Here is a 27,553-nt window from a genome sequence, read left to right as displayed (position 1 = left end):
ATGCTCATACAATGTAAAGACCAGCTAAATAATCACATAACAGACAGAATAGGTTAAGAATGATCAATTCATTTACTACTCATTCATTCATTCATTCATGCATTTACTCATTCAACAAATAAGTATGGAGACACTGGCCAGTAAAACATTTAATCAAGAGATTGAAGCCAATCAGTAAAGAGAAATTACTTAAAATAGGGAATCTTTTTATTAAAAAAAAAAAACACACAACTATTTGTGGCTGTATTCATTTGGTTTCAGTTTAATTGTACCAATGTTCACTAGCCTTATAGAACCTGGGTTATTGCTTTAAATATGGGTCTGCTCGTCAGAGTGCCAAAAAAAAAAAAAAATGTGCAGAGCCCTTCCCAACCCTACTGTCTCCTCCTTGCATCATTTCCCCTTTCCATTTCTTTAAAGTAAGGAAGGAATCTAAAACATTTGTGAAGCATTTTGAAGAAAAAAATCCCCTATGTGTTTATAGTTTTTCCCTAGCTCTTTATAATAATCTCATTCATAATTAATTCCATAGCTTTTTAAAATGGGTTACGATAAAGGAGTTTCACCAAAGCATTTATAAAGAAACAAAAACTTATTCTTGATGTGATTATATTTGTGTAGTTTACATATGTTTAATTAAATAAAATAATTACAAGTCAATCTGGAATAATGGGTTTGGAGATAACATGGCTATCCTCTGATGAGGGCAGGAGGACCCCAGTCATAAGGTGGGCCTGGGAGTGGACAAGTGACCATAGGTGCATGGGAGCCAGTCAGGTAGGGTTATAAATGGAGCCACTTAAAAAAGCTTCCAGAATGTTATTCTGTACATTAGTCAGTGCTCTTACCACCATAAGAATAGTCATATCTGTTACCAAACATGGTTATTACAATCTTCTTGACTGTATTCTCTATGCTGTACTTTTCATCTCTGTGATTTATTTATTTTGTAACCGGAAGTTTGTACCTCTTAATCCTTTTTATCTATTTCACTGATCCCTGCCCCCACCACCTCCTGTCTGGTGTCTGGCGATCACCAGTTTGTTCTCTGTATTTGAGAGTCTGTTTTTTTTTTTGTTGTTGTATCTTTTTTCTTTGTTTGTTCATTTGTTTTGTTTCTTAAATTTCACATATGAGTGAAATCATATGGCATTTGTGTTTCTATGACTGATTTATTTCATTTAGCATTATGGCCTCTAGATCCATCTGTATTTGAGAGTCTGTTTTTTTTGTTGTTGTTGTATCTTTTTTCTTTGTTTGTTCATTTGTTTTGTTTCTTAAATTTCACATATGAGTGAAATCATATGGCATTTGTGTTTCTATGACTGATTTATTTCATTTAGCATTATGGCCTCTAGATCCATCCATGTTGTTATAAATGGCAAGATCTCACTCTTTTTATTTTTAAAGATTTTATTCATTTTTCATGAGAGACACAGAGAGAGGCAGAGACACAGGCAGAGGGAGATGCAGGCTCCCTTCAGGGAGCGGGATGCGGGACTTGATCCTGGGACACCAGGATTACGCCCTGAGCCAAAGGCAGACCGCTCAACCACTGAGCCACCCAGCCATCCCACATGATATATATTCTTAAACAGTGTTTAGATAATAGGGATTTTTATTAAATACCATGTTGATCTATCTTTGACTATTACTTTCTTAAGACCGTTGAACATTTGTATAAAAAAAGATTCGATCTCAGGTCTTTTTATTGTGCTTTTAATAATCCCTATAGATTGTAAAGGGTTTTATGGTTTTGTTTTGTTTTTGAATATTTTACTTATTTATTCAGGGAGTGAGCAGGGGACAAGGTGCAGAGCAAGAGGGAGAGATAGGATCTCAAAGACCATGCACTGAGCACAGAGCCCAATATGTGCCTTCCTCTCAGGATCCTGAGATCATGACCTGAGCTGAAACCAGCAGTTGGATGCTTAACCGACTGAGCCACTCAGGCTCCCAACTAATGTTTTTACATTAGATAGATCTTTAAAACTTTTTCCCCCTTTTAGAAAAGTAACATCCTTAATTAATTGAAGTTTTATCTTTTAGAGATCATGAAAGTTCGTCAACAAAATAGAGACATAAAAAAGTAGATTATAATCCAGTTTACTTTTGGACCTCTCCCACAAGAAAGATAATAACAAACCAAAATATCAACACATAAAAAGTGCAAGCTTCCTACCTGATTGGCAGAAATTTTATTTTTCTTTTTGTAGGAGTTATGATTATTTTCTTTCAATTTATTTATATATTTGAACTCTTATAATTGACTAATTTTATAACTAAATATTAAAATGTTTTACTTCTCATTAAGGAACAACTTGTGTATTAGAGAGTGGTGCCTACTGATTGTGAGAGATGTTGTAAATATTTAGAAAAAGGAGAAAGAAGAAAGTGGGAGGTGGGAAGCCTTAATGTTAGAAACTTTTTATCAAACTTAGAATAATTTAATTGCGAAAGAAATTATTTTAAAAAATAAAGTAGAAAGATGGTACAAATGAACTTTAAAATGATAAATATTGTTTTTAGATTAGGAATATGATATTATAAACAGACCTATTTACTCATATCTGAGACTTAAAATATGTTATGATTGTATAGAATAACTGGAAACTGAGGAGTTTCTCTTCAAACAGCTTTGCTGAAAATTGCCTTTAAGGGAAGTATAACACTCACTTGACAAGTTATAGAGTGAAGATGACTTGTGTTTCTCTCTGGCTGGAATTAGCTTTTTGTTTGATGGACTCTATAGTTTAAAATGTCATTTTATGGACGGAGGAGTTGAAGAGGTATTTTTTCAAGGAAGACATACAAATGGCCAACAGGTACATGAAAAGGTGCCAACATCACTAGTCATCAGGGAAGTGCAGTCAAAACCTCACATCTCTTAGAATGGCCATCATCAAAAAGACAAGAGATAACAAGTATTGGCAAAGGTGTGGAGAAAAGGGAACTGCTGTGTACTGTTGGTGGGAGTGTAAATTGGTGCAGCCACTATGGAAAACATTATGGAAAATTTTCAAAATATTAAAAATAGAACTACCATATGACCCAGCAATTCCACTTCTGAGTATATATTGAAAGAAGATGAAAATAGGATCTTGAAGAGAGATCACTCCCACATTATTTGCAGCATAAGAAATGGATACTAAGTAGCTAAGATATGGAAACAGCCTATGTGTCCATCAATGGACACTTGGATGAATGGATAGAGAAAATGTGGGGAGTATGTGTGTGTATGTAAAATATTATTCAACCATGAGAAAGAAGGCAATCCTGCCATTTATGACAACATGGATAAACCTCGAAGGCATCGTGTTAAGTGAAATAGGTCAAATACAATACAATATTTCACCTATATGTGGAATCAAAAAATGCTTAACTCACAGAAACTAGTACATGGAAAAGAAATTGGCAAAAAAGCAGAGTTAGGGATTGATAGTCACCTTTTCATAATATCCAGTCATTCATCTGTTTAAAATTATTTATTGATCACATGCCAAAATATTTGAACTCCCAACATGTATTTAATGAATATATATTCCAAAAAATGAGAGATTCTTTGCTATGTAACCTTTACAAGTACAGTGAAACCTCTTTACACATAGGATTTAGATTTACTTTCTAAGCAAAGCTTTACCTTTTTCTTGATGTATGTGTTATAGTAAGCTAATTATATCACTTAAAATTTCAAAATTTCTTATGTATGCATAAAAATGTCAGCATATTTTAGTAAGCATCAAAAATTATTATGGCTCCATTCAATTTTTGTTTTATGTATTTTTTCCTTTAAGATTTGTAGAGAGATTTATTTAAAATATTTCTAAGTCAGTGGTAGCAACTGAAGTTGTGTAGGTGTAGTTGAAACTGTTCTAGAATCAAATTTAAAACACTGATGGACAGTTTCCCTGCTTTGATGGATTAAACATGTTTTCTAAGGAGTGCAGATACTTCTTACAGTGCAAGATTTTGTTTTTGACTCTCCATTGATAGTTACTCTGGGGAAAAAATGTGTGGTAGAGGTCTAGTATCTTGCAAAATTGTCAAGTGGCAGATATGTAATGTATTTGGAATCAATATGAAGGGCAAATTGCCATAATTTGAATGGATACTTTGAAGTACTATGAAGTGAGAACATGTTGCCGGCCAGTGTGTGGCTGGCATTTGGGGACTTTCTGTTTAATAGATTGTGACAATCAGCGTTGGTAGTTCACAATAGTAAAATTGTTGTGGACTGGCTTTAGAGCATGATTTTTTTGGTACCAGATTTTTATCATGTCAATCTGTGATTAAGTAGGAGAACATGAAATGGAAAACTGTGTATTTGTTTAAAGTATTGTTAGGGAGAGTGTTTGAGGGGACACACTATTTTTCACTTGCTGGCTTAGACGCTGTTGTTTAGCATCTTGCAAAGACACAATGTCGGAGATGGTGGTGAATCTTTAGAGGCTATGTGAAGGGGGACGTCGGTGCCTGGGGCATTTGGCAGTGACAGTGTGTTCTGGGCAGTCACTGTGTGTGACCAGCTCTATATTGGGAGTGGTGCTAAGCATGCTTCTTTGAAGTTTCAGCCAGAAGAATAGTCAGTCTACCGCTGAGCCTCTTTATTATTGAATGTTTTAGAACTTTTCCTCTATTCAGGGAGAGCCAACGTTAAAGGTATTGTGCCTGTTTCAATTTCTCTTCAGTTTACTGTTACCGTGATGGATCTGTAATTATAGAACCTTGGACTTCATTTCTCTGGCCTAAGGAGAAATGTCCCTCCAGCTTAGCAGACCCATGAAATTGGCTGGTGAGACGTCCTTGTCATGTTTGAGGGAACGAGGATGGGTTATTGATTTCAGAAGTGGGTCAGTTTTTTACTGAAGTTGTGCCCCGAATCTTTAGCTTTTTAAAAATCATAATCATTAATTTCATTCAGATACATGCCCGCTGTAAAAGTAGACAAAGGTGGATTGGTAGAGATATGTATGGGTTGGCTACTTTAATATTACATGCTACCCACAGTCATTAATTTGAATATTTCTAATTTCATCATTCCACACATGTATTTCTTCTTCTCTGCAGTCTTTTAAAACAATTCTACAATATTGGTCCCTTCCTCCTCACTGTTAGCTCTGCAATGTGAACCTTCCTCAAGCAGCGCATTTATCATGATGAGCTATAATGATCATACATCTTCTGGGATTTTAAAAATCTTTTAATGTTTTTGGAATTGGGATGTTTTTTTAATATGACTGTTGATGCCCTTTTTCTTTAAGCCATTTGGGATGGATTTTCTGTCACTTGCAAATGAAAGCCTTACTAAGTCCCAACAGCATAGCAGCTAGCTGCAATCCACCCACACCTCCAGTGTTTCCAGGCTCACCTCTGATGCTCCCTGAATGCCAGCCCCAGTGCTGTCTTCCCTGCCCCTGTCATCTCACTTTATAGATTTATTCTGATCCTTTCCTCTCTACCAATAACCATCTGCCTTTCCAGTGTCATCCTGTCAAGCCACTGTCTTCTCTCAGCTTTTCCCTCCATTCAGGTTTGGGCACCCTGGTCATGGTTGCAGAATCCGTGAGATCCCACCATTAACATCTTACATGTCGGGATCTGACCTTACCTCCAGGTGGCCTAAGTACCTGCCCTTGGTATAAGTGTAGCTGGGGCCGGAGAGGCAACAAGATCGATAAATTGTTGACATAACGTTACCTTACCTTACCTTACCTCCAGGTGGCCTAAGTACCTGCCCTTGGTTATAAGTGTAGCTGGGGCCGGAGAGGCAACAAGATCGATAAATTATTGACATAACGTTACATTTAATGTCATAATGTCATAATTGAAAATGCCTGAGATGATGCTTTAGGAGACAGGACCATGAGACACCAAGAGAAGACCCCGTCCTGTCCTCACTGACCTAGTTTTGCTACAGCTTGGCTGCTTATATATCTGTCCCATGCATGAGTGCTGCAGTTCCTTCTTGCTCTATGGTCCACAGAAGCTCCTTTTGACTTTCAGACACAGTTTATATCACTAAGAATAATACTCAGGTGGCCTTAAGTCTGTGGTGATAGTTAAGTTGGTCCCATCCTCCTCAGTGATTAATGGCTCACGCAACGGCACAAAGTAAATTTCCTGAGCCTCCATGCTATGTTCCACTCCCACCGTTCCGAACCACTTCTCTGAACACACAGGTTGAACAGTCAGCCCCTTGTGTTCCACATGTGAATCTCACTCTGATCCCATGTCTCTCCCCTCTGTCATCATATCTTCCACCACAGCAACAAGGGACCTCATGTCTCTGATTCTGTGATTAACATCTCATGCCTCACCCCCAAACTATCAAGTAGAATTGGACATTTCTCTACCTCCTGGCTTTGCTTGTAGTTGCATATTCTGAATATGTCTCGATACTTCTTCCTTGCAGGGTGCATTCCATAAATATTGCCAGATTCTGTTTGTAAGTTGTGAGTTGCAAGCATCGAGTCCCAGAGGCCTCAGATCCTGCTTGATTGATGGCTCTACCTAAGAAGCCAGCAACCCAGGCTATCCCTTCTTTGGCATTCGACTGAGGCCAAGCCATACACTAGTACTAATAAGGTTTCAGAAAAGCAGCTTTCTTGAGTGGAAATTAAAAGGGTGTCATTTCAAATATCATTTAGAGAAATGCTCTAATGCAAAGCCCATTTTACTTATGTTACATGCTCTACTAAGCAACCATTATTGATTTTACACTAATACTTCAACAAATGTTTATTAACTGGCTGGTATATAGTAGATAGTGAGCCAGATGTGGGGAATTGGACATAGACCAAGAGAGATTGAATTTTTTGGTCTAATTATATTGAGTTTTGACAGCTATTAATTATTATACTGTGTATATTATTAGGATAAGCTCTAATTTTAAATTTCTCTTTAAAAAGAAGAAGCAAGGATGGATATATGTTTACGTGTCAGGAATGCATCTGAGAGAGGACACTGCTGTGCCTCCTTCTCTGCCTATTGTGTTGGGTTTTGATATTCATGACATCTTAGTTGCAAATACAGAATTGCAGTTTTAGTGACCAGAATGATTATGCAAATGAGGTATCTTTCATGTTACTAATTTATATGAATCTACACAATCTCTGCAACCTAATATTAGTAATATGCTTATGTTTCTGCTTATTCTTGAGTTGTACATGATCATAATCTTACACATATTGCCTGTGGGGTGGAAGGTTATAAAAATCCCGTGTGTTCAATTATATTCAATTTTAAAATATCAAGTTGGATACATAAATGTATGTTTGACAAATGATAGTAATCTTTGGAGTATTATAATGGCCAGTTTTGTTACTCCCTTGGGTGTAACCATAATGGAAAATTGTGAAAATTACGCCTAATGATGAGGTAAACCAAAATTCTATTGCACTAATATACTTGTATTGTAGAACATAGGATCAAGAACAGGGAGCATCACTGTCTTGAAGAGAGTGGACACATGAAGGAAGGAAATAATTTACTTTTATTTTGTTTTACTTTTTTTAAAGATTTTATTTATTCATGAGAGACACACAGAGGTAGAGACATAGCCAGAGGGAGAAGCAGGCTCCCTGCGGGGAGCCTGATGCAGGATTCAATCCCAGGACCCTAGATCATAACCTAAGCCAAAGGCAGATGCTCAACCACTGAGCAAGCCAGGCACCCCTGGAAATAACTTTAGATGTTGCCACACACATGTGGGGTTTGTTAGTTTGGTGTGAGATTCAAGGAAGTTGATGTCTGAGAGTCTTAAGTTGAAGCCATTGGCTAAAGCTAAACAAAGATGAGAAAAGTTCTAGAAGTTTCTAGCAACTCTAAAGTAAAAGATAAAAAGGGACCTGCCTAATGAAAAAGAAAAAGGATGGGGGGAGAAATGTGATATATACTGTTTAGAAGTCATCAATCTTCCATTGCCCAATTCATATCAGAGTGTAGCTTCTGACTTGAGCTGGTTTCAGCTGCTGAGATGTTAACAGCAAAGAAGAGTCACAGATAGATGTGTTTTGGGTTGTTAAGTTTGCATGTTAGGTCACCTTCCATTGCCCGAAATATATTTTACCCACAGTGTCAACATTGTGACTAATGGCCAGTCACTCCAACCAAACCCTGGAATCATCTAGATTCTTCTCTCCTGGCCTCACTACCACATGCAGCCTATCAGTAATCCTGACAGTTCTCCCTTCAAAATATGTTTATAATCTGACCCCTTCTCCTGACTTACTGCCAAGGATTAAAACTACAGAAGAAAGATTACATCAAAGATTGACCATTGGGTATAGATCAGTAGAACTTTCTGCAATGATGACGTTCTTCTACATTTTTATTTTCTAGTACAATAGCCACTGGCCACATGTGGCTATTGAACACTTGAAATGTGAATAATGCAACTAATAAACTGGCTTTGTAATGTTATTGAGATTTTAATAGCCATATGTTGCTAGAAGATACCATATCAGACAGTGCAAGTCTAACTAATGAAATATTTATTGAGTCCCACAATATGTAAGGGATTTGGAGATTCTGGAATTTTAAGTAGGTGGGACCTGGGATAAGGAAGAAACAGGTCTCTGACAACATAGCGTGAGGGCCTGGGAGTGACAGAATGAGAAGACAGTTGAAAAGATTAAGAGGTCATGGGTTACAGATTGGGGGTGGGCAGTTCAACAGAAGCAAAGACCTCATCACAGCCAAAGGAGCTATCACTGAATCAGAGAGGAGGAAATCAAGTAATGGTGGTCTAAGAATGCTAGATGGATCATTGAATTGGTTAATTGTGAGACACCAGAGTCCATCAGTTAATTTTTTGAAGATGGCCATATCCGATGTCAATCTGTTGGTCTGCAAACTGGCCTCCATACTCAGAGATAAGGGAGAGACTGAAAGACGATCACTCTAGATTGGTAGGCAGCAGGTTGAAGAGGCAAGTGAATTTATTTACAAGGCTCATCTTGGGTGGCTACAGGACAGGTAGATTTCTGCAGCCACTGGCCAGAATCTTTAAAGATTATATAGGCCTTAACTGGATTCAGTCCCATACCTCGTGTGGATAACCTCAACACTACATTTCTACCTCAGGGATATATTCTTAGAACAGCTTCTGGGCATGGGGAAGGCAAGCAGACACACATCCCATACACAGAGGGGCAGTAGGAAGCCTCCAATTGCCTAGGTCCAACTCAAGGGTTAACTCATTGTCGTGTCTTCATGATATCCTCTTCCAATAAAGTCATCAGTTGCTAGACAGAAGTGGCTAAAGAAAGAACAAATTTTGGGGTGCCTGGGTGGCTCAGCAGTTGAACATCTGCCTTCAGTTCAGGTCGTGATCCCGGGGTCCGGGATCGAGTCCTGCATTGGGCTCCCTGTGAGGAGCCTGCTTCTCCCTCTGCCTGTGTCTCTGTCTCTCTCTCTATGTCTCTCATGAATAAATAAATAAATAAATAAATTAATTAATTAAAAAATAACAAGTTTCCATTATAAAATATACAATAAGAATTTTACTGTCTTTTGGGTGGTGGAAGTCAATAAAATATAGCTTTGAATGCAGTCCTTGAATTAAGAGCAAGAGAGTTTGGCCTTTTAAAGTATACATAAGATTTTAACAGGTTACCAAGTATAATGTAAATTTATAGTGACTCATGTTTGGGAAATAAAAGTTTAGAGTATTTATTCGGATTTCATGAAATCTTATTACATAAGGGACATACGTTAAAGTTGAGAAAGACACTCCGTATATGGGGGCTACCTGCTTTTGCTCGTATTGTCATCCAGCCAACTTTTATGAATTTCTTATTGTATCATCTTTGAAAGAAAGCATTTTTTTTTTTTTGCAGACCTACTTCACATAAATTGGGTACAACCATCTCCTAAGATTTGATTTATCCAGGTTGCTTATTTGAAGCAGTGCATGCCTTTCTCTGACACTTGTAGTTTATCTTGGGTGAAGGTATTGACGGAGCTGTACATGATGGTGCCACCCTGCTACCATCAATCCCCAGGCTCCCCCATACTCATCTCATGGGGGAAATAGAGAAAGAAGCTAGACCGATCCAGTCCTGCCTGTATTAGTCTTCCCCCACTACCATAAGATGCCACTGACAGAGGGGCTTAAACAGCAGAAGTGTATTTTCTCACAGTTCTGGAGGCCAGAAGTCCAAGGCCAAAGTGCTGGCATGATATATGTTTGGTGAGAACACTCTTTCTACCTTCTAGCTTCTCTCTCTGTCCTCATAGATGGAGAGAAAGAGCTCCAGTCTTATACTCTTTTTGTAAGGACAACAATCCCACATTTATAAACCCCACCCTCATAACTGCATTTAACCTTAATTACCCCCCCCCCCAAAAGGCCCCATGTCCAAATACAGTCACATTGGGGATTAGGGCTTCAGCATGTGGATTTGGGACAGGGGTGGGATCATGGGTGGGGGTATGAGTGAACACAGTTGAATCTGTAACACTGCTCATGCATGTGAGGGTGTAATACAGCATGACTTGTTTTGTATTTTCTGGACATAGAACTTCTTATTACCAAGTCTAAATTTCAGCTTAGATATTTGCAGATTAAGCATTCTGCTAGCGATAGAAAGACTTTTTACATAGCAGTTGTATAAAGAGAATGAAGAAGTGTTGTTATGTAGGATCAGTAAATCTGTTGGAAAATGTCCCACTGTTCTCATTGCCAAAGAGAAACAAAATCAAAGGGATGAATTTTTCTATGTCACATTGGTAAAAGCAGGAGAGAGTAGTTAAGGCCAGTGTTGTTAACTTTGTGGGGAAGGGTCGTTCTCACAGCACTGCCGGTGGGCAGATAAGTTGAACCAGCCTGGCAGCAGGAAAATTTGTTTTGACTCTCAAAAGTCTGAAACATGTTCCAGCTCCTCATTCCATCAGTACCACATGTAGGAATTTATCTACTGAAAATGTCACATGTGTGAAAATGTCATAAAAATTAAAAAGATATGTAAATTATGATACATTATGAATACTATTCATTGCATTTTTAGTATACGTGCTGCCTAAGTGAGCACGTCATTACGTTTATAAACCGCAGAATAATTTTTCCTAACATAAGAAATAGTTCATTATATGTTGCTGGACAAAAATTTTAAAAAACGCTATATTAGTAGTACTCTATTATATGTAAATCTCATTATACAGAGTGAGTTAAATCAGAAAAAAAAAATTCTGTCAGCGAAACATACAAAAATACCAAAGTAAATATACTTATCTCAGATGCCAGAATTACTGAGGATTGCTCTTCCTTTGTTTTTTTCTTTCTTTTTTTTTTTTTTTTGATTTTGTTTTTCTCTTGTCTCTTGTTTTTCTGGATTTCCTGGATTTAGTACAGATTAATTACTAATTTAGTGGATTAGTTCTAATTAAAACTAAAGTACTTGGCCATTTACTGCAAAGTCAGAAGGCTTAAAACTTTTTACACTTACCATTAGGCAGCCCATGGCTTGGTCTTCATATGGTCCTCCTTCTCCTCTTGTGCTGTGAGCTAAGAGGATCGGCAGTTGAGGTTGGACAGTCTTAACCATTCATACACGGGGATGGTCAATGGTTGAATTAAGTCTGGATGTGAAAAGTTATGAGCCGTGGAAATTATTCCAAGTCATTTCCATTCAGGCATAGAGGTTGCCTTGGGTTGCAGTAGCTCTGTATGGTAGCTAAACCTTGAAGCTTTCTCTTTTGTTCTGTTATTGCTGCTCTAAGGAGAAATGGGGGTACATAAACAGACTTGGTTATTCCTTATAGTGTGTAGATCCAAGTTGTCTAGTGCCCAAGGATATGCCTTGATTCATTGCCTATTAAATCCCATATTTTACTGTGACAGGTTACTCTCATACTTTTAAGAGTAACATTTTATAAAAAAAAAAAATTGATATATAGACTAGTATTTATGAGACAGCCAGCAGAACAGGTTATGGAAAACAGGCCGCCACATTAAAGGACTCTAAAACAGGAATAAAAAGGGAGAAAATCTGAGTTCTAGGCCTGGTTATATAAATAACTTTGGGACCTTGGACAAGTTCTTTGTCAAAAAACAGGTTGGCAATAATACTAGTCCAGAACCGGGATTTACATGGCCCCAATAAAATTTAGAAAACACAAAAGTGAAGATTTAAAACCTGCAAGACGGGATGCCTAGGTGGCTCAGTGGTTGAGTGTCTGCCTTTGGCTGAGGTCATGATCCTGGAATTCTGGGATCTAGTCCTGCATTGAGCTCCCTGAAGGGAACCTGCTTCTCCCTCTGTCTGCGTCTCAGCCTCTCTCATGAATAAATAAATAAAACCTTAAAACATGCAAGACTTCTCCTTTCTCAGCTTCAGGCCCTTTGGAAGCCTCTGACATAGATAGAGTGATCTCCGCTGTACCTCTCCACTCCAGGGTCACGGAGAGGGGTGACTTTGCACACAAGAACTACCATTTCCTTTCTTCTTGCTTTCTCCCCTTTCACCCATCCCTCAAACTTCCCTAATGAGAAAGGTTTGGTTTTTGGGCTATGTCACCTGGGCACAACATTTGTTGATCTGTTTATCCAAATCCTTATAATTATGAGGCTTGATCAGATAAGATGCTACATATGATAGCAAGATGAACACAAAACTATTTTCCTCTTGTCTTCCCAACCCCACCACTGTAATTATTTAAATCACTTCATTTCATCCTGTTGGTATCCACCACCTAAAATACCTTCTGCTTTTTTAGCCAGGGTTGCATTTTGCTACACTAGGTTAAATTTGATCTTTATCCTTTGCTCACATTCTGCTTATTAATATTATTTTCCCAAACCCTCCTATATATTGTTTGTAATGGATTTATCTTTCCAATACTATTCTAAGTCTCATTGGTAATATAATTTTTAAAATTACTTAAAAATGAAAACAAAACTAAGTTGGAATGTCCAATGATAACATTAGATGACCAATCTTTTTATATATTTTAAGGACAGTTCTATAACAGAACACTTTTCAGTGACCATAGCCCTAAATTATTAACTATTCACAATGCTAAGGTTCCTATGGAATTTATGTTTCCTACTGTAAAACCCAGTCTGCCTAGTTACGCTATAATAGGAAATACATTTTAACATTCACATAATACTAGTTCTTGGAGGGACATGTAATAGGATAGCTTTAGGCAAGAAAACAACCTTTATTTACTCCTAGGCTTTTATTTGAATATTGATTTTGTAGGGCCCTGGTAAAAATTGTCCTAGTTAATTATTTCCTCTGCTGATAAGCATTGCTAGGTAATGTATGGAACAAATACTTTGGTCTTACTTGTTTGGGAAAGATAGTAAGAAAGAAACAACTGGGATGCTATTTCTAAGCTGTCCATGTACATCCATTTATGAATTGGGTTCAAATAAAATGGTAGTTCAACTGTTTGTTGTTGTTGTTGTTGTTGTTGTTGTTAGACTCAGTATTTCATTTCTTTATTCTTTCTTGTTACCTTTCTTGCCTTTTGCTTCTTAGTATCTCTTCTTCCACTTACCTCAAATACAAAAACACCAAGTTGTGAGTGTGTCCTGGAATTTGTTTGGGGTGATATAGGAGAAATCATTCCACTTACCTGTATTATTTCCTGTTTGATGATGATACTTTCTTTGTAGTCATGTGCTCTCTTTGTAGTTTATAGTTTTCATTTTTCCAAAGAGTGCTGTTTAGTTGCCTGATAGTTGTGTCTGTATGCAGTGGCAACCTCCCATTATATTAAGCATGTCCTTTTGCATTGCAGGAGCTATGCCTGTTCCAGACCAGCCTTCTTCCACCTCAGAGAAGACCAGCTCCTTGAGCCCTGGCCTGACCACCTCCAACGGAGATGGCTCCGAGACAGAAACCACTTCTGCTATCCTCGCCTCGGTCAAAGAACAGGTAGAGACATCCCACTTTTGTGACATACTTAGGGGAACATATTAGAAACTGTTCCTTCAGATGAACAACGAGGACTTTTATGTTGGAAGAAAATCATGATTTTTCACTTATCATAAAAATATTTTGACATGATTATAGTTGCTTTTGAATTTATGTTTTTATTCATGATTTAGGCTATTTTCCTTGAAAAAAATATTCCTTGGTAGGGGGAAACACTTTATAGGCAAAATTCCCTGTTGGTGAAGTCTTGGTAGATTTGGTGATGGACCAATACAGCGTAAAACTGTTATGTGCCTGAGGCCAAATAATTGGCTTTTAGGAAATATAAAGTCAAAAAAATATATATAAAGTCTAACCAACAATCAAAATATATCCGTAAGTATAAAAAATTAGTATAATGACAGCAGATGAATCCTGTGTTGGGTCAAGGCAAATTGGTCTCTCTGGTGTTTCTGGGCTGGATCAGGAAGAAAGTATCTTAGAATTTTCCCTGTAAAATGAATTAAAGTCTTCATGATTCTTCCTCCAGCATTACTTTGCTTTATAAATGGCTAATAAAATCTGAAGTCTTAGATTAAAAAAAATTACTCCTTCAAAGTCATGTTTCTTATAAATAAAAGGTGGTAAATAATCAAAGAAAGCTGGAAAATCAAGATTTTTTTCACTTCTTTTAGCATGTGGCAGGATATAAATCATAATTTTTTTAAATACTGAAAGCGTCCTGTGTTTGGGTATGATTCAAGGAGTGCTGAGTGAGCAACAGTAGTGGCGAAGCTCTCAGTAGAGTAGCTGAGAGAAGGTCCACTGACGTAAGGGATCGGTGATGCTGTCAGTCAGACGTGCGTCACCAGGGAGGGAAGTGTGCTGCTAAGTAGTTACACAAAGGAAAGTTGAATAGATTAATTGGATCATCTGGGCTTTGAAAATGGTCAGTAAGCAAGGAATTGGGTTGAAGCACAGGCTGTATTACTGGATTAGTTTGCTTCCAAAGCCCTCTCATGAGATTGCTGATTATTTTTAAGGAGTAATAGAAGAAGGGAGCAAAGGTTCATATCAGTTCCCACACTCAGGATACTGCTTTGTTAAAGTTGGTTTATGTCATGGTATCTTATTCATATATCTAGAAGTCTTGCTGAACCACTAACTTTAGAGTATTGACAAAATACAAAGTAGGAGGAATAAATTTAACAAGGAAATGACAAGACCTGTCTGATGAAAACTATAACATTTTATTAAAAGACATAAAGTAATTAAGAATAAATGACAGGGTATATCCTGTGTAGAAAAGCCTAGTTATCATCATAATATTACTTTTCCTCAAATTAAGATATAAACTTAAGGCTATTGTAGTAATATCTTGTCACTGATTGTTTCTTTGGCAAACTGAATCAAACTATTTTAAAGATCATATGGGAATCATAAATGTATGAGAGTTACAAGGAAATTTTAATAGATTTTTATCTTACTAAACATTTTCATCACTGTCATGCCCAGTTGGTTCAAACTGGAAAGAATGTTCTCTCTATAGGATGTAACTAAAGGGGGTAGCCCTGGTGGCCCAGCTGTTTAGCCCCTGCCTTCAGCCCAGGGCGTGATCCTGGAGACCCTGGGATTGTGTCCCGCGTCGGGTTTCCTGCATGGAGCCTGCTTCTCCCTCTGCCTGTGTTTCTGCCTCTCTCTCTGTGTGTGTGTGTCTCTCATGAATAAATAAATAAAATCTTTTAAAAAAAAGGTAAAAAATTTTTTAAAAGGATGTAACTGAGGGCTCAGAATCTCAAGGACATATTCAATCCAAAATAGTAGAAAAAATTGGATAAGAGAAAATGTGTGCCAAAAATATGACAAAGTATTGATATAATTAATATATTAATGCTTCCTAATGTTGATGAGATAAAAAAATAAAATAACAGAATAGAAAACTAGGCAAAAAACATGAACAGCAGTTCATAGAAGAAAAATGCAAAAAGTTAATGACTATATGGAAATGCTTTCTACTCTACTAATCAGGGATATAAAAATCAAGATGAAAATATTAATTTCTTTAATCTACCAAATAGACAAACATTAAAAAAATAGTATATTCTGTAATCTAGCTAAGGGTTAAAGTTTGAGGAAATTCACATTTTTGTCACTCCATATGGGAATGTGCAATCCTGTAATCTTTGTTTAAAATGATATGTTGCTATGAAGTGGCATTTACAGTGTTCAATAGCCTTTGATTAGTCATACTTAGACATATGTAGTATAGAAATGGGTGATCTAGAACATAAGATTTTATGTATATTGGTGTTTATTGCAAAATTATCTGGGATAGTAAAAAAGTGGAGCAGTACTGATTGATGAAGAATTTTAAAAAGACCTATCTTCTATGTAAAATATTTTATACAAAAGCTATATCCTTCTTATGTAGTTATTAATTAAAATGAGTTGGAGTTATATATTACACCTTTGAAAAACTCCATGAGGACTTTAGAAATGAAATGTTTTAGCATTATATTATCCTGTTTTTATAAAATAATAATAAATATTTTGTGTTGTTTACAATATTTATGAACATCTGGAAAAGTGTAGGAGGAAATAAATCAAACTATAAACATTGGTTACTATATATGTTTACAATTAGTTGGAAGTAGGAATAGGCAGAAGATATAGAGGATAGGGAAGACAATCCAAATTGGGAGAAAGAACTGGGAGACTGGAATAGATATTCGTTGGATTTGGATAATAGGAAATGCCATTTGAGCTGAGATAGTGATGTCTGTAGTTGAGAGAGTGGATAAGCTGCTGACAGCAAAAATATATTATGGAAATAAAATGGCCTCTCCAAATCCTTGATGAGAATTTCATAAAAAAGACTTACTGTGAAGAGTTTTTTTCTAATAGTCAAAACAAGTCCATTGTCCATTTTTGGATGCAAAGATGAGATTCTTTGTGACCAGTAACTAACGTGAGCAGGCATGAAAGTCTGTCCTGGAAGCTGAGTAGAACAGCTTGAAGCACCTGCATCAGAGGCTCAGGCATCAGCTCCTATAGGCAGCAGCTGCCCATGTGAAGGCAAAATCCACAAGCAGCAAGGTCCCTGGACTTCCTTGGGGTAGCCTACTGTAAGCAAACAATTTTTTATTTTTGTCCTAAACTATTACGGTTTTGTGGTCTAGACTGTTATCTGTGGAGCTAAAGCTAAGTTAAATATATTGGGAAAAAATTAGCTGAGATGAAGGAAAAGCGACTTTAAAAGTTCATATCCTTTATGATTTTTAATAGTTACGTACATAACGTATTTATAAATTTTTCACTTGAATATTGCTTTCCTGATCCTTTTTAGGTGCTAATATAAAATAGCTTTTTTACTAAAAATTCTTTTTACTAAGTTAGAGGACCTCAAGGAAGAAATTTTATAGCATCACTCTTATGTGCTACTTTAGGCTTGTCTCCTTGAACATCAGCTCTGTGGGAAAGAAGTCATTCTTTTTTTTTTTTAAGATTTTATTTATTTATTCATGAGATAGAGAGAGGGAGAGAGAGAGGCAGAGACACAGGCAGAGGGAGAAGCAGGCTCCATGCAGGGAGCCCAGGTCTCCAGGATCACTCCCTGGGCCGAAGGCAGATGCCAAACCACTGAGCCACCCAGGGATCCCCGAGAAGTCATTCTTTATCATAGGAGGCATATATTCTAAGCTACCTGGCAAACAATTGGTTGCATAATTTATTTACTCATTCATTAAATGTATTGAGCACTTTGTATATGCAAAGTACAATAAAGGGTAATAAAGTACATGCATAAAGAAAACTCAATTTGACAGTTTATTGGAAAAAAGTGTTATTGAAATTGAGAACATAAGTTTTTAGGCAGGCAGTTAACATTGCACAGAAATAAATTCTGGTTTATAACCATAGAATGAACTTAAGTCATGACAAGCCCTAAGTCAACATGTCCGCATGACATGTATGGCATGTTGAGATTTTGTAAACAAGTCTTAGAATCCTTCAACCCAGCAGGCATGGATTGCTCAATGAAAAGGTTTTCATTGACTTTTTTTCTTTGTTCAAATTTCCCATCCTGATTGCTTTTTAACTGGTGAATTTTACACTTTTATATCAACAGAAATAGGACCAGGATTTATGTTATTACTCTATAGGTAATTTTCTGTATCTCAGACATACCTGTTTCATTTCCAAGTAACCAGGTTTCACTATGGGGCATTAAGAAAGAGGAACCTAATTCCTATTTCCTCTCCTGTAAGTGAGTGTCCTTTACCAGAAGAGGAGTGGAGGATAGAGGTTGGGCATTTGATGACTCTGGTCATGTGATTTGGATAAATAACTAAGAGGGGTAATTGAAAACTATTCATTACAAATGGCAGCCCATAAAGTGTGGTGGCTTAAAGGAATGGAAACAGTGAGGGGATTTTATTTTAAGAATGGAAGGTATCCCTATGATGATGGCATTGACTCAAATAGAGAAATTTATGATGCTTGAGAGAAAGGGAATAATCTCAGAGGAAAAAATCACTGGGTAGATGAGAGTGCATGAGGTCCATCTACCAGTAGAGAGAATGGCTTTTGGAACAGAGTTCAACCCTGAGGATGGGAAAGAATCGAGATATATGGTTTCAGGTCCTCCAGTGGCTTGGTGTTGGAAACTGTGGTAGGTCTTTCCCTCTCATTAGATGGGCACAGTCCGCTTGTTTGAGCTGGACCTATGAGGACCAGTGGTGAGCTGGGCTGAGCAGAGGTGAAGGAAGGAGGCATTGGAGGTAAGGGACGCAAGACAGTGGTCATAATGATGGATCCTGGAATGGACATGGAATGGAAGCAGGTAAAAGAAAACTTGGTATGGACAATATATTTGCAGTGAGTCTGTATAGATAGTGGTATCTTGAGAGTTGTGTGCTTAAATCCAGAATTTAAAAGTAATTATTGTTCATGTTGGTGAACAAATGAGGAAAGAGAGAGAACCCTCGTTGACTCTGTGAAAGGTGGTGGTGAGTGATGATGATTCCAGAACAGTGGTGAGGAACAGTGACAGTACTCCAGTCACCCTCAGTAGAGAGAGGACTGATATTGCTACATCTTGTGAGAAACCTGCTGATGGTGGCTTGTGGTTATATAGGTGTAGTCATCCCCATCTTCACCTGTGTGTTTTCACTGTTTTAACTGTAACAGTGTTGGTCTATACTATTAGACAAGAATTTACATTCTCTCACATAATATAACCTTTGTCTTTGTATTTTGTCTTAAGTCAACAAGGTGCTACTTTGCTCTTAAGAAAACCATGACTTTCCTAAAATATATATTTATTTCACAATAAGATTTCTTTCCCTTCAGTTGACCATTTGATCATCACACATTTCCAAAGTTGGCATCTTAAACAATCTTCTAATATTGGCTAGAAAAATTGTGGGTTATTTTTAAAAACCTTTATGGCTCATATTGTTCACTGGTATTTGTAAATTATTGTGACTTAGATTAATGTGTCTCTGTGTCATACATGCAAAGTAACTTCTCCACATAAATGTCTCTTCACTCTAAGTTACCCTGCTCCCAAAGTCACTACTCTGAAGCTTATCATGGTCCAAATAGAAGGAAAAATAGTGTCACCAGGACTGATTTATATATATATATATATATATATATATATATATATATATATATATATATTTTAAGTGTCACAGCAGAAGGGAATGCAATTCCACAAGTGTAAGCCCTCAAGCAGCAGCATATGGTTTTGGGAGTTAATAATTCTACCAGAAAAGTATTTTAATAATGAATAGGTTAAATAGAAGTTTCTATGTATATAACAGCATTGCAAATGTTTTACTTCATTGTATTTTCAGTAGTGTTTATCAGATACCAGCTATGTGCATAGAACTGTGTTTCCTCTGGGTGGTAGATACACAGATTTGAAGTTTGCCTTCAACTATTTAGCAATGAAGTTAAAAAACTTATATAAAAGATATGAAATATTTTAAAAACTGTAGATGAAATTTCATGAAAACTCTCTAGTCATTTTACTTAAAAGCTCCAGGTGCTATATATTGATAAAAACATTCTTCAGGTTACCAGTATTTATAACCCTGGACACTCTGTTGCTCCAATAACATCTCTTGTTCTTTATATTTCACAAGAATTATAGTCATGTTCTTGATTTCAAAGGAAATTTTTAGTACATTATTTAAACTATCAATGATTTCTGGGTAGTAAAATAGAAGTTTTCTTGTTTTCAACCACTATTGTTATTATACTTAATAGAGGAAAATAAGAGTAAAAAGATATCTGAGCTCCCGCTATGGACAAAAACTAGTGCACAGAGTACTTTACATGTTATGTCATATGAAGGCACTAAGAAAGAAAGCATTTTGAAAACTTCATCTTATATAAAATCTAAAGAATTCATGATATTTTACATCAACTCATGGTGAGGATTGCATACCTTTATTTTTATTTAGCTTCTACATTTGTAATTGTTAGATTCCACTAGCTCTGTGTAAAATGAATATGATTGGGAAGGAGCACATTATAAAATACTCCTTTAACTGGTCTTCTTCCAGTGTCACATGTCATTGTCAAGTCTTTCAGCATTATTAGTGTTACTGTAATATGCAATAATAGCTTCTGATAATGCAATGTGGAAAATGACCTATAACTATTAATCACTTTCCAAACTGTATCTTGGAAAAGCATTTCATGAAAGTAATGACAAAATTATCAGCCATGAAAAAGAGGAAATTAAAACACCTTTAGGAAAGGTCGAGAAGATAGGAAAGGATTATCTGCAAAGACTAGTGAACTTTATATTCATTTAGTCAGAGAAAAAAAGAATTATATATGCCATAGCACCACAAGTTGAGCTCTTTCCGTATATTAAAATTAAAATAACTGCTTGATTGATAATTTTTTATTGTATTTCTTGTTTCAAGTTAGATGTAGCTGGAAAATGAAAAAAAAAGCATATTTTTCTCGTTTTCATGTTGGAACATGAACTATGGTGGGAATTGTGATGGCCCTGTTTTCAAGAGGTGGACTGAGATATGAGGGTACAAGCTAGGATTCTGTAGAACTGGCTCCTGGTAGAAGGTTTGGAACAAGGAAGGACAGATCTCGGAGTCAGCAGCCTTATGGATATCCCGGATACAGACAGGGTGCAGATAGACGGACCAAACTGTGTGTTTAGATTTGCAACAAGGCAAAGAAAGACACCAAGTAGTGTAAATAGAACTGGGGAACTCCATGTAGGAAGGAAGGGGACTGGTCAGGTGGTGGCAGAATGATGGAACCTGCTGGATTTGAAGCTGGTCTGTTTCTTGTGGATTCTGGATCTTTTTCACCACAAAAATGATGGTTGAAGCTAGAGATAGAGGAGCAACAAAGGTCCTAAACTACTTGTGGAAAACATTGAAATTAGTGCTAGGAGTTCTAGTCATGAGTGAATAATCCTAGAAGTGTGGATGGATCATCTCCCTCACTCCCTCCCCCTACCCACCATGCTCCTTTATGTGTATTCTGTTCTTGACCGTAAGTTATTTTGAATTTTTTCCTAAAACTTTATTTTCCCTTAAAATTTGACTTTGTAACCCTTCTCAAGTCACTTTTATATTTACCTGCCTTTTTAATCACCCCAAACTCTAATCCAAGAATTAATTCTCTGGAATGCTGTCTGCTCTGATCCCTCTGAAGCTATTAGGAGTTGGGTGTTTTAGGGACTGGAGGCTATGATGGGAAAAATAAAAATGGACTTAGTTTTTATATGTTAAATTAGAAGGTAAGCGTTTAATATGTGGATTTTTTTTACTGTGACATTAGAGTGCATTTTTAACGCCTCTTTTATATTTAGCATTAGAATTTATGCTAAAATTAAAAAATTAAAAAATTAAAATAAAACTGTGGGATCCCTGGGTGGCGCAGAGGTTTTAGCAACTGCCTTTGGCCCAGGGCGCCATCCTGGAGACCCGGGATCGAATCCCACGTCGGGCTCCCGGTGCATGGAGCCTGCTTCTCCCTCTGCCTATGTCTCTGCCTCTCTCTCTCTCTGTGTGACTATCATAAATACATAAAAATTAAAAATAAATAAATAAATAAAAATTTTTAATGTTAAAAAAAGAATTTATTGCTAAATATTCATACATGAAATCATTTTTCTTTTTAATATGTAAAATATTAAATATATATGATATTAAAATATTCTTTAAAATATGCATTTAAGAAATTTCAGTGGATTTTCCACTAAAAAGTAATTCATGCATATTGTGAAAAAGTTAAAAGCTCAGTAAGGAATGAAGATAAAAATTTTATTTGAAAATAATATTACAGCTAGTGGTTGTTGCAAATATTTGGGAAGAGTTTGTTCTAAGATTTTTATGTGAATATATAATTATCTGTACAAAATTTTTCTTTTCATTTATATATAAATATTTTATACTTCTTTGGACACTTAATATTACATCAGGAGCATTTTTTCATATCACTATTATATTAAAACTTTTTCTAATGGCTATATAAATGGATACATTGTGAGTTATTTAGTATTATAATTTTATTGAACTTTCCTATTTTTTTTGATCTCTTAGGTTGATTCAATTTTCTCAGATGAAACAAAAATGACATGTCATACTGCCTTGTACATAAATCATTAGGTCTACTTTGACAGAAGTTGCCTGGAGCACAGTTTTGAAAAAGAGTTTAAAGACCTTTACAAACTCTCTGGGAAAATATATCATAATTAATTACTCATAAGATATACAGGCAGGATATAGGAAGCAGGAGCTCCAGGGATATAAGAATCAGTGCCCTGTACAGGGTTTGCACAGAGTAGGAAATTGACAAGTAGAATATTCTGGAGGGAATAAATAGGGGAAACATGTATAGTATTCAGAACAACTGAACCAAATATGCTAAAGATAGTGAAGAGAAACATATGAAATATGATAGGACAAGGAAACATTATTAAATAGTACCTCAAAATAACAAAAATGTTTTTTAAAAGGTTAGATATTATATTTTTTAAAAATATACATATTTTTATAAAACATACATGACATTTCTGTAAACTATGTAAGACTTATTTCATCAGATATATAGTTAAGTAATAACATTTTCTCTAGTAATTATTTTGTTCAATATCTTCTGTTTATGACCAAAGAAACTCAAACTTCAAAAAATATGTACCTAAAGCCATGTAGGAAATTGCCATGGAATTTAAATGAGAAAATTAGTTTGTTTTATTCTGAATCCAGTACTCTTTTCACTCAGTTACATTCTCTCATAATTTAGGTATGATAATGGGCTTCAATATATGCTCTAATAGTTTTCCCAAGAGGAACATTTCTCTATGACCAAGGTTTGCTGAGGCCAAGTTAAATGATGCACCGGCCTGTCTAGCTTTTACTTAACTAGACAAAGAGAGGCAGACAACTTCACATCATTTGATCTGTAATTTAACTTTGAAATCTAAAGGAATCATTAAAGATACTCTAAATAAAAAGAATTCCAGGAACTTACACACCTCATTGTTAGCTAATGTCTTCAGAGAAAATGTAGTAAGAAGAGGTGCTGTGATGCCACACAGCATTGTTTTCGTTGGATGTTCCTGTTTTCAAGATCAGTGGTGTGGCTGGAAGTCCTCTCCAGCGTGCATCAATGACACAGGTAAATATGCCCGCAGCAGCCCATAGATCATGTGCAAGTGGCCTTACTCACTGCAGTCATTAAAGTAATGTGCAAGTTCATGCCCTGGGCTCTAAATGAACTGGCTCTATGGCCTGCTGCTGTAAAAAAAAAAAAAAAAAGTGATGATTGGCATCCTCCTCTTTGACTAATGACGAGCTCTGACTTTCCATTCTGCTCAGGGTCTCCAGAAGTAGCTGGACCACTTGCCTAATTACTAGAAGACAGAAGGACTCAATATTAACAAGACCAAAGTAAACAAACAAAAGTCACTTTGCACAGGTAATCCTCAGCATCTGGTTGCCAATTCACCATGTTGATAGATTTAGGTATTGGGGCGGGGGGTGCATTTTGCAGTTTACACATCCTGGAAAATCTGCTAGGTGAAGAAGTTATGTTCAAAACTGAAACTAAGAATTTTATAAAATTCAGTTCAAGATTCTTTCATAATTGTAGGCAAGTCTGTTGTATTTTCGGAAGTAGAACTCTAAGGTGTCAACCAAGGGTGTTTAACTGTTTGAGTTGATTCAAAGTTTTGAAAGGATAGGTCCACCCTCATATCTACCACCTCTACCCAGACAAGAGATCAGCTTCATAAAGACACTCTTAATAAATGATACCACATCTTCCAAATACTTGTCAGAGACCTCCAATTACCTGCTATAGACCTCCTGTCAGAAGTCAGAGGCAATGTATTATTAAAATTAATAATTTAGAATGTAAATTCTTTCTATTTTGGGAACTCTGCTTGTATCAGGATCAGCATTTTAGCCCTCCCTGGGAATGCCTTCCAGAAACATGGCTTTAATAATACTGTAGTGATATGATGACTCTGTCTTTATGGAGACCGAAGATAAGAAATTACCTGCTGGGAGCTTTTTGGAATTTCGTGGAAACCTGATATTGGAAACCTGTCTCACACTGTTGTTACTTGATTTAATGTCAATGAAATATTTTAGTACTACATGCATACTCCTACTATAATGAAAATAATAATAGTAGTAGTAATATTATTAAAAAGTACAATTATTTTTTCCTAAGAAATGCTAATTAATACATTTATGGAATAGGTTTGTGGCTGGATCTCCCTTCCTTACTGCTGCATTGCTGGCCCTCAGAGCAGTGCTAGATGTAGAGGACAAATTCAGAGTATTTGTGTTGAGGGTACGAGTTCACTAATGAACCTACTGTGTTTTTATGTTCCATTTTAGTTGAAAAGCGAATGATTTGCTTAATTGTAATAACAGACTTTAGTTGTGTGGCACAAAGGTCTCATCTCTGTTGTTGCATTGATCATATTCTTTGACCTTTATTTTAATGGCCATGTTGAATCTGCGTCTTCCCCTTTGAGCTACTTGCATATCATTTCAGAATTAGCCCATTTACTTTGATGAATCCCTGGGTTCCCAAATTGCAGCTTCCTCCCTAAACAGCCCGAATTGAAACTCATTTAATCAAGTGGAATGAGATATATTCAGTTTAAGATGAGGAATATTAACTTAAACCTATCCTTCATTAATAAAATATATAGGCTGATGTCTTTTTCTCTTGAACTAGACTATGTTCCTTATTTTAGCCCAAAGCAAAGCAAAACACTCCGTGTTAGTACATGAATCTGCAACTTCACACATAAAAAAAAAAACACAAATACCAGTTTCTTTTGTTTATATGCAGTTATCCCAAATTTATCGTTTTAAAAAAATATTTCTTCCAGTGATTTTCCCCATTTCTTTCAATGTTTTTTAATTGTCCTTTGAAAATATACTTTTCTCCAGAGTCTACAGCAGTTCAACTATGTACTTATCATTACTTGCTTATCTTGGATTTCCTTTGTGTTTGGGAGATTTTTTTCACGTATTTGTACTTGGTGATTACAAGTGGATTTGCTTTGTGTTTGGGAGATTTTTTTCACGTATTTGTACTTGGTGATTTGTACTTTTAATATTGTAATGTTAAAAATCAAATTATTATGGATTTTGAAGTAAAATCCATAGTTGCTGTAGTTGCTGTTCATTTGTACATTTGTTTAATGGTGGGTGCCATATGTGTTTTATATGGTGGTGTTTTTGCTATAGTTAGCTTTTTTATATATATTAGCAGAAGATAGATCTTGAGCATATTTACATGGAAGCTTCTGGACACACAACTTACTTCTCCATAAGTGTATAAAAGAATAATTCCAGCCTTACTAACATGTCACAGGAAATAGAGTCTTCATATAAAAATGTTATAAAGATTTCTGTTGGATAATTCTAAGTGCTTTTGTAGCAAATCCTTTATTATGTCTCTAGGTCATTTGAGAGTTTATTTAGCAGCATTTTCTTACGAGAAAGCTTTACAAAGTGAAGACAGTGTCTTAAAACAGCCTGTTAACGAAAGCTACTCCACTAAAACAGTATCTAAATATACTTTCATGTCAACGCAGGAAGTGAACAGTTTGTTTTTGTTAGAAATGTGGACGTTGTGTAAACATTTCTCCATGATGAATTGTAATGGGTGAATTTTAGCAATATATTTACCCTGATAGTCACTGTGGCAGGTTGTATTGTAGAGAAGTGGCCACAGTGTTATTTCCAATTTCTTGTGACCTTCTTTCTTCTGATGCGAGTGTGACACTTCCCTGTTAATAGGTGGATTCTGTAATTCTCCCTTCCTTACTTGGGCTTGAGCCTGTGGAGGAAATGACATCATATGACTTTTGAGGCTTGGGTATGACAGACAGTGTTATCTTCTTATCTGGTTTTTTCCATACTCATTCTTAGAAACCAGTCACATAAAGTGAAGGTGGTTATGTGGAGAGACGCTCAGTCTCTGGGCACATAGCACCATCTGAACTCCCATCTGACACCAGCATCAACTTGCCATTTGAGCCATTGATGGTCCCCAGGCAAGTAGCCCCAAATGATGCCATATGGAGCAAAGACAGTTGGTTCCCACTGATGTTTGGAGATTGATGACCAAGATAAATGACTGTTGTAGTTTTTTTTTTTTTAAGATTTATTTATTTATTCATGAGAGACACAGAGAGAGAGAGAGAAAGAGAAAGAAAGAGAGAGAGAGAGAGAGAGAGGCAGAGACATTCCTATCTTAGAGCATTCCTATCTTAATCTTCTAAGTCATGTGATTCTATACATGGTGAAGTTACTCTAAAAATCAGCTTGTTGGGTAGCCCCGGTGGCTCAGCGGTTTGGCGCCATCTTCAGCCCAGGGTGGGATCCTGGAGTCCCAGGATCGAGTCCCATGTCGGGCTCCCTGCATGGAGCCTGCTTCTCTCTCTGCCTCTCTCTCTCTCTCTCTCCCTCTTTCTATGTCTCTATGTCTCTCATGAATGAATAAATAAAATCTTTTAAAAGAAACTAAAATTATTTAAAAATAAAAATAAAAATCAGCTTGTTGAAATAGAATTCATGTGCTGTACAGTTCAACCATTTCAGTGGTTTTCAGTATATTCAGAGTTGTGCAGCCATACCCACAACCTAATTTTGAAATATTTTGTCCCTTCAGAAAGAAATACTGTGCCCATAAAGAGTCATTCTGCATTTCCCCCAAACCTCACAGCCCTGGAAGACAACTAATCTACTTTCTGTCTCTATAGATTTTTCCATTCTGGCCATTTCACATAAACAAAATCATAAATAAATGTAGTGTCTTTTGTGAATAACTTCTTTCACTTACCATGTTTCAAGGTTCATCCTTGTTGCAGTATACATCATTATTTCATTCCTTTTTATTTCCAGGTGATATCCCATTGTATGGATGTGTCTCATTTCATTTATCTGTTCGTCTATTGGTGACCTTGGAGGTTGTTTCTGCTTTTTGGTTATTGGGAATAATGTTGCTATGACTAGTTGTATCTATTTTTGTGTTTTTATTTCACTTGGGTAAATACCTAGGGATGGAAATGCTAGGTCATATAATAACTCTAGGTTTACCATTCTAAGGAGCCGCCAAATTGTTTTTCAAAGAGCCTACACCTGTTAGGGTTCCAATTTCTTCACATCCTT

General features: G+C 36.3%; 1 protein-coding gene across 15 annotated transcripts in view; it reads left to right on the top strand.

Moving 5' to 3' along the window:
• CTNND2 (catenin delta 2) overlaps positions 1–27,553 on the top strand; it is a 923,063-nt gene that overhangs the window by 141,589 nt on the left and 753,921 nt on the right. For 10 of the 15 annotated variants that reach the window (XM_072752719.1, XM_072752718.1, XM_072752722.1 and 7 more), the window contains exon 2: positions 13,750–13,886. The exons of 3 other annotated variants lie outside the window; for them this stretch is intronic. In XM_072752719.1, coding sequence (XP_072608820.1) covers positions 13,750–13,886 — 137 coding nt within the window. Of the gene's footprint in view, positions 1–13,749; positions 13,887–23,731; positions 23,832–27,553 lie in introns of all 15 variants that reach the window. 2 more of the 15 variants (XM_072752726.1, XM_072752728.1) reach the window with 1 other exon arrangement.

The sequence above is a fragment of the Vulpes vulpes genome, chromosome 3, assembly GCF_048418805.1.
Source record: "Vulpes vulpes isolate BD-2025 chromosome 3, VulVul3, whole genome shotgun sequence".
NCBI classification, from domain to species: Eukaryota; Metazoa; Chordata; class Mammalia; order Carnivora; family Canidae; genus Vulpes; species Vulpes vulpes.
This window is presented reverse-complemented; position numbering and strand designations above follow the sequence as displayed.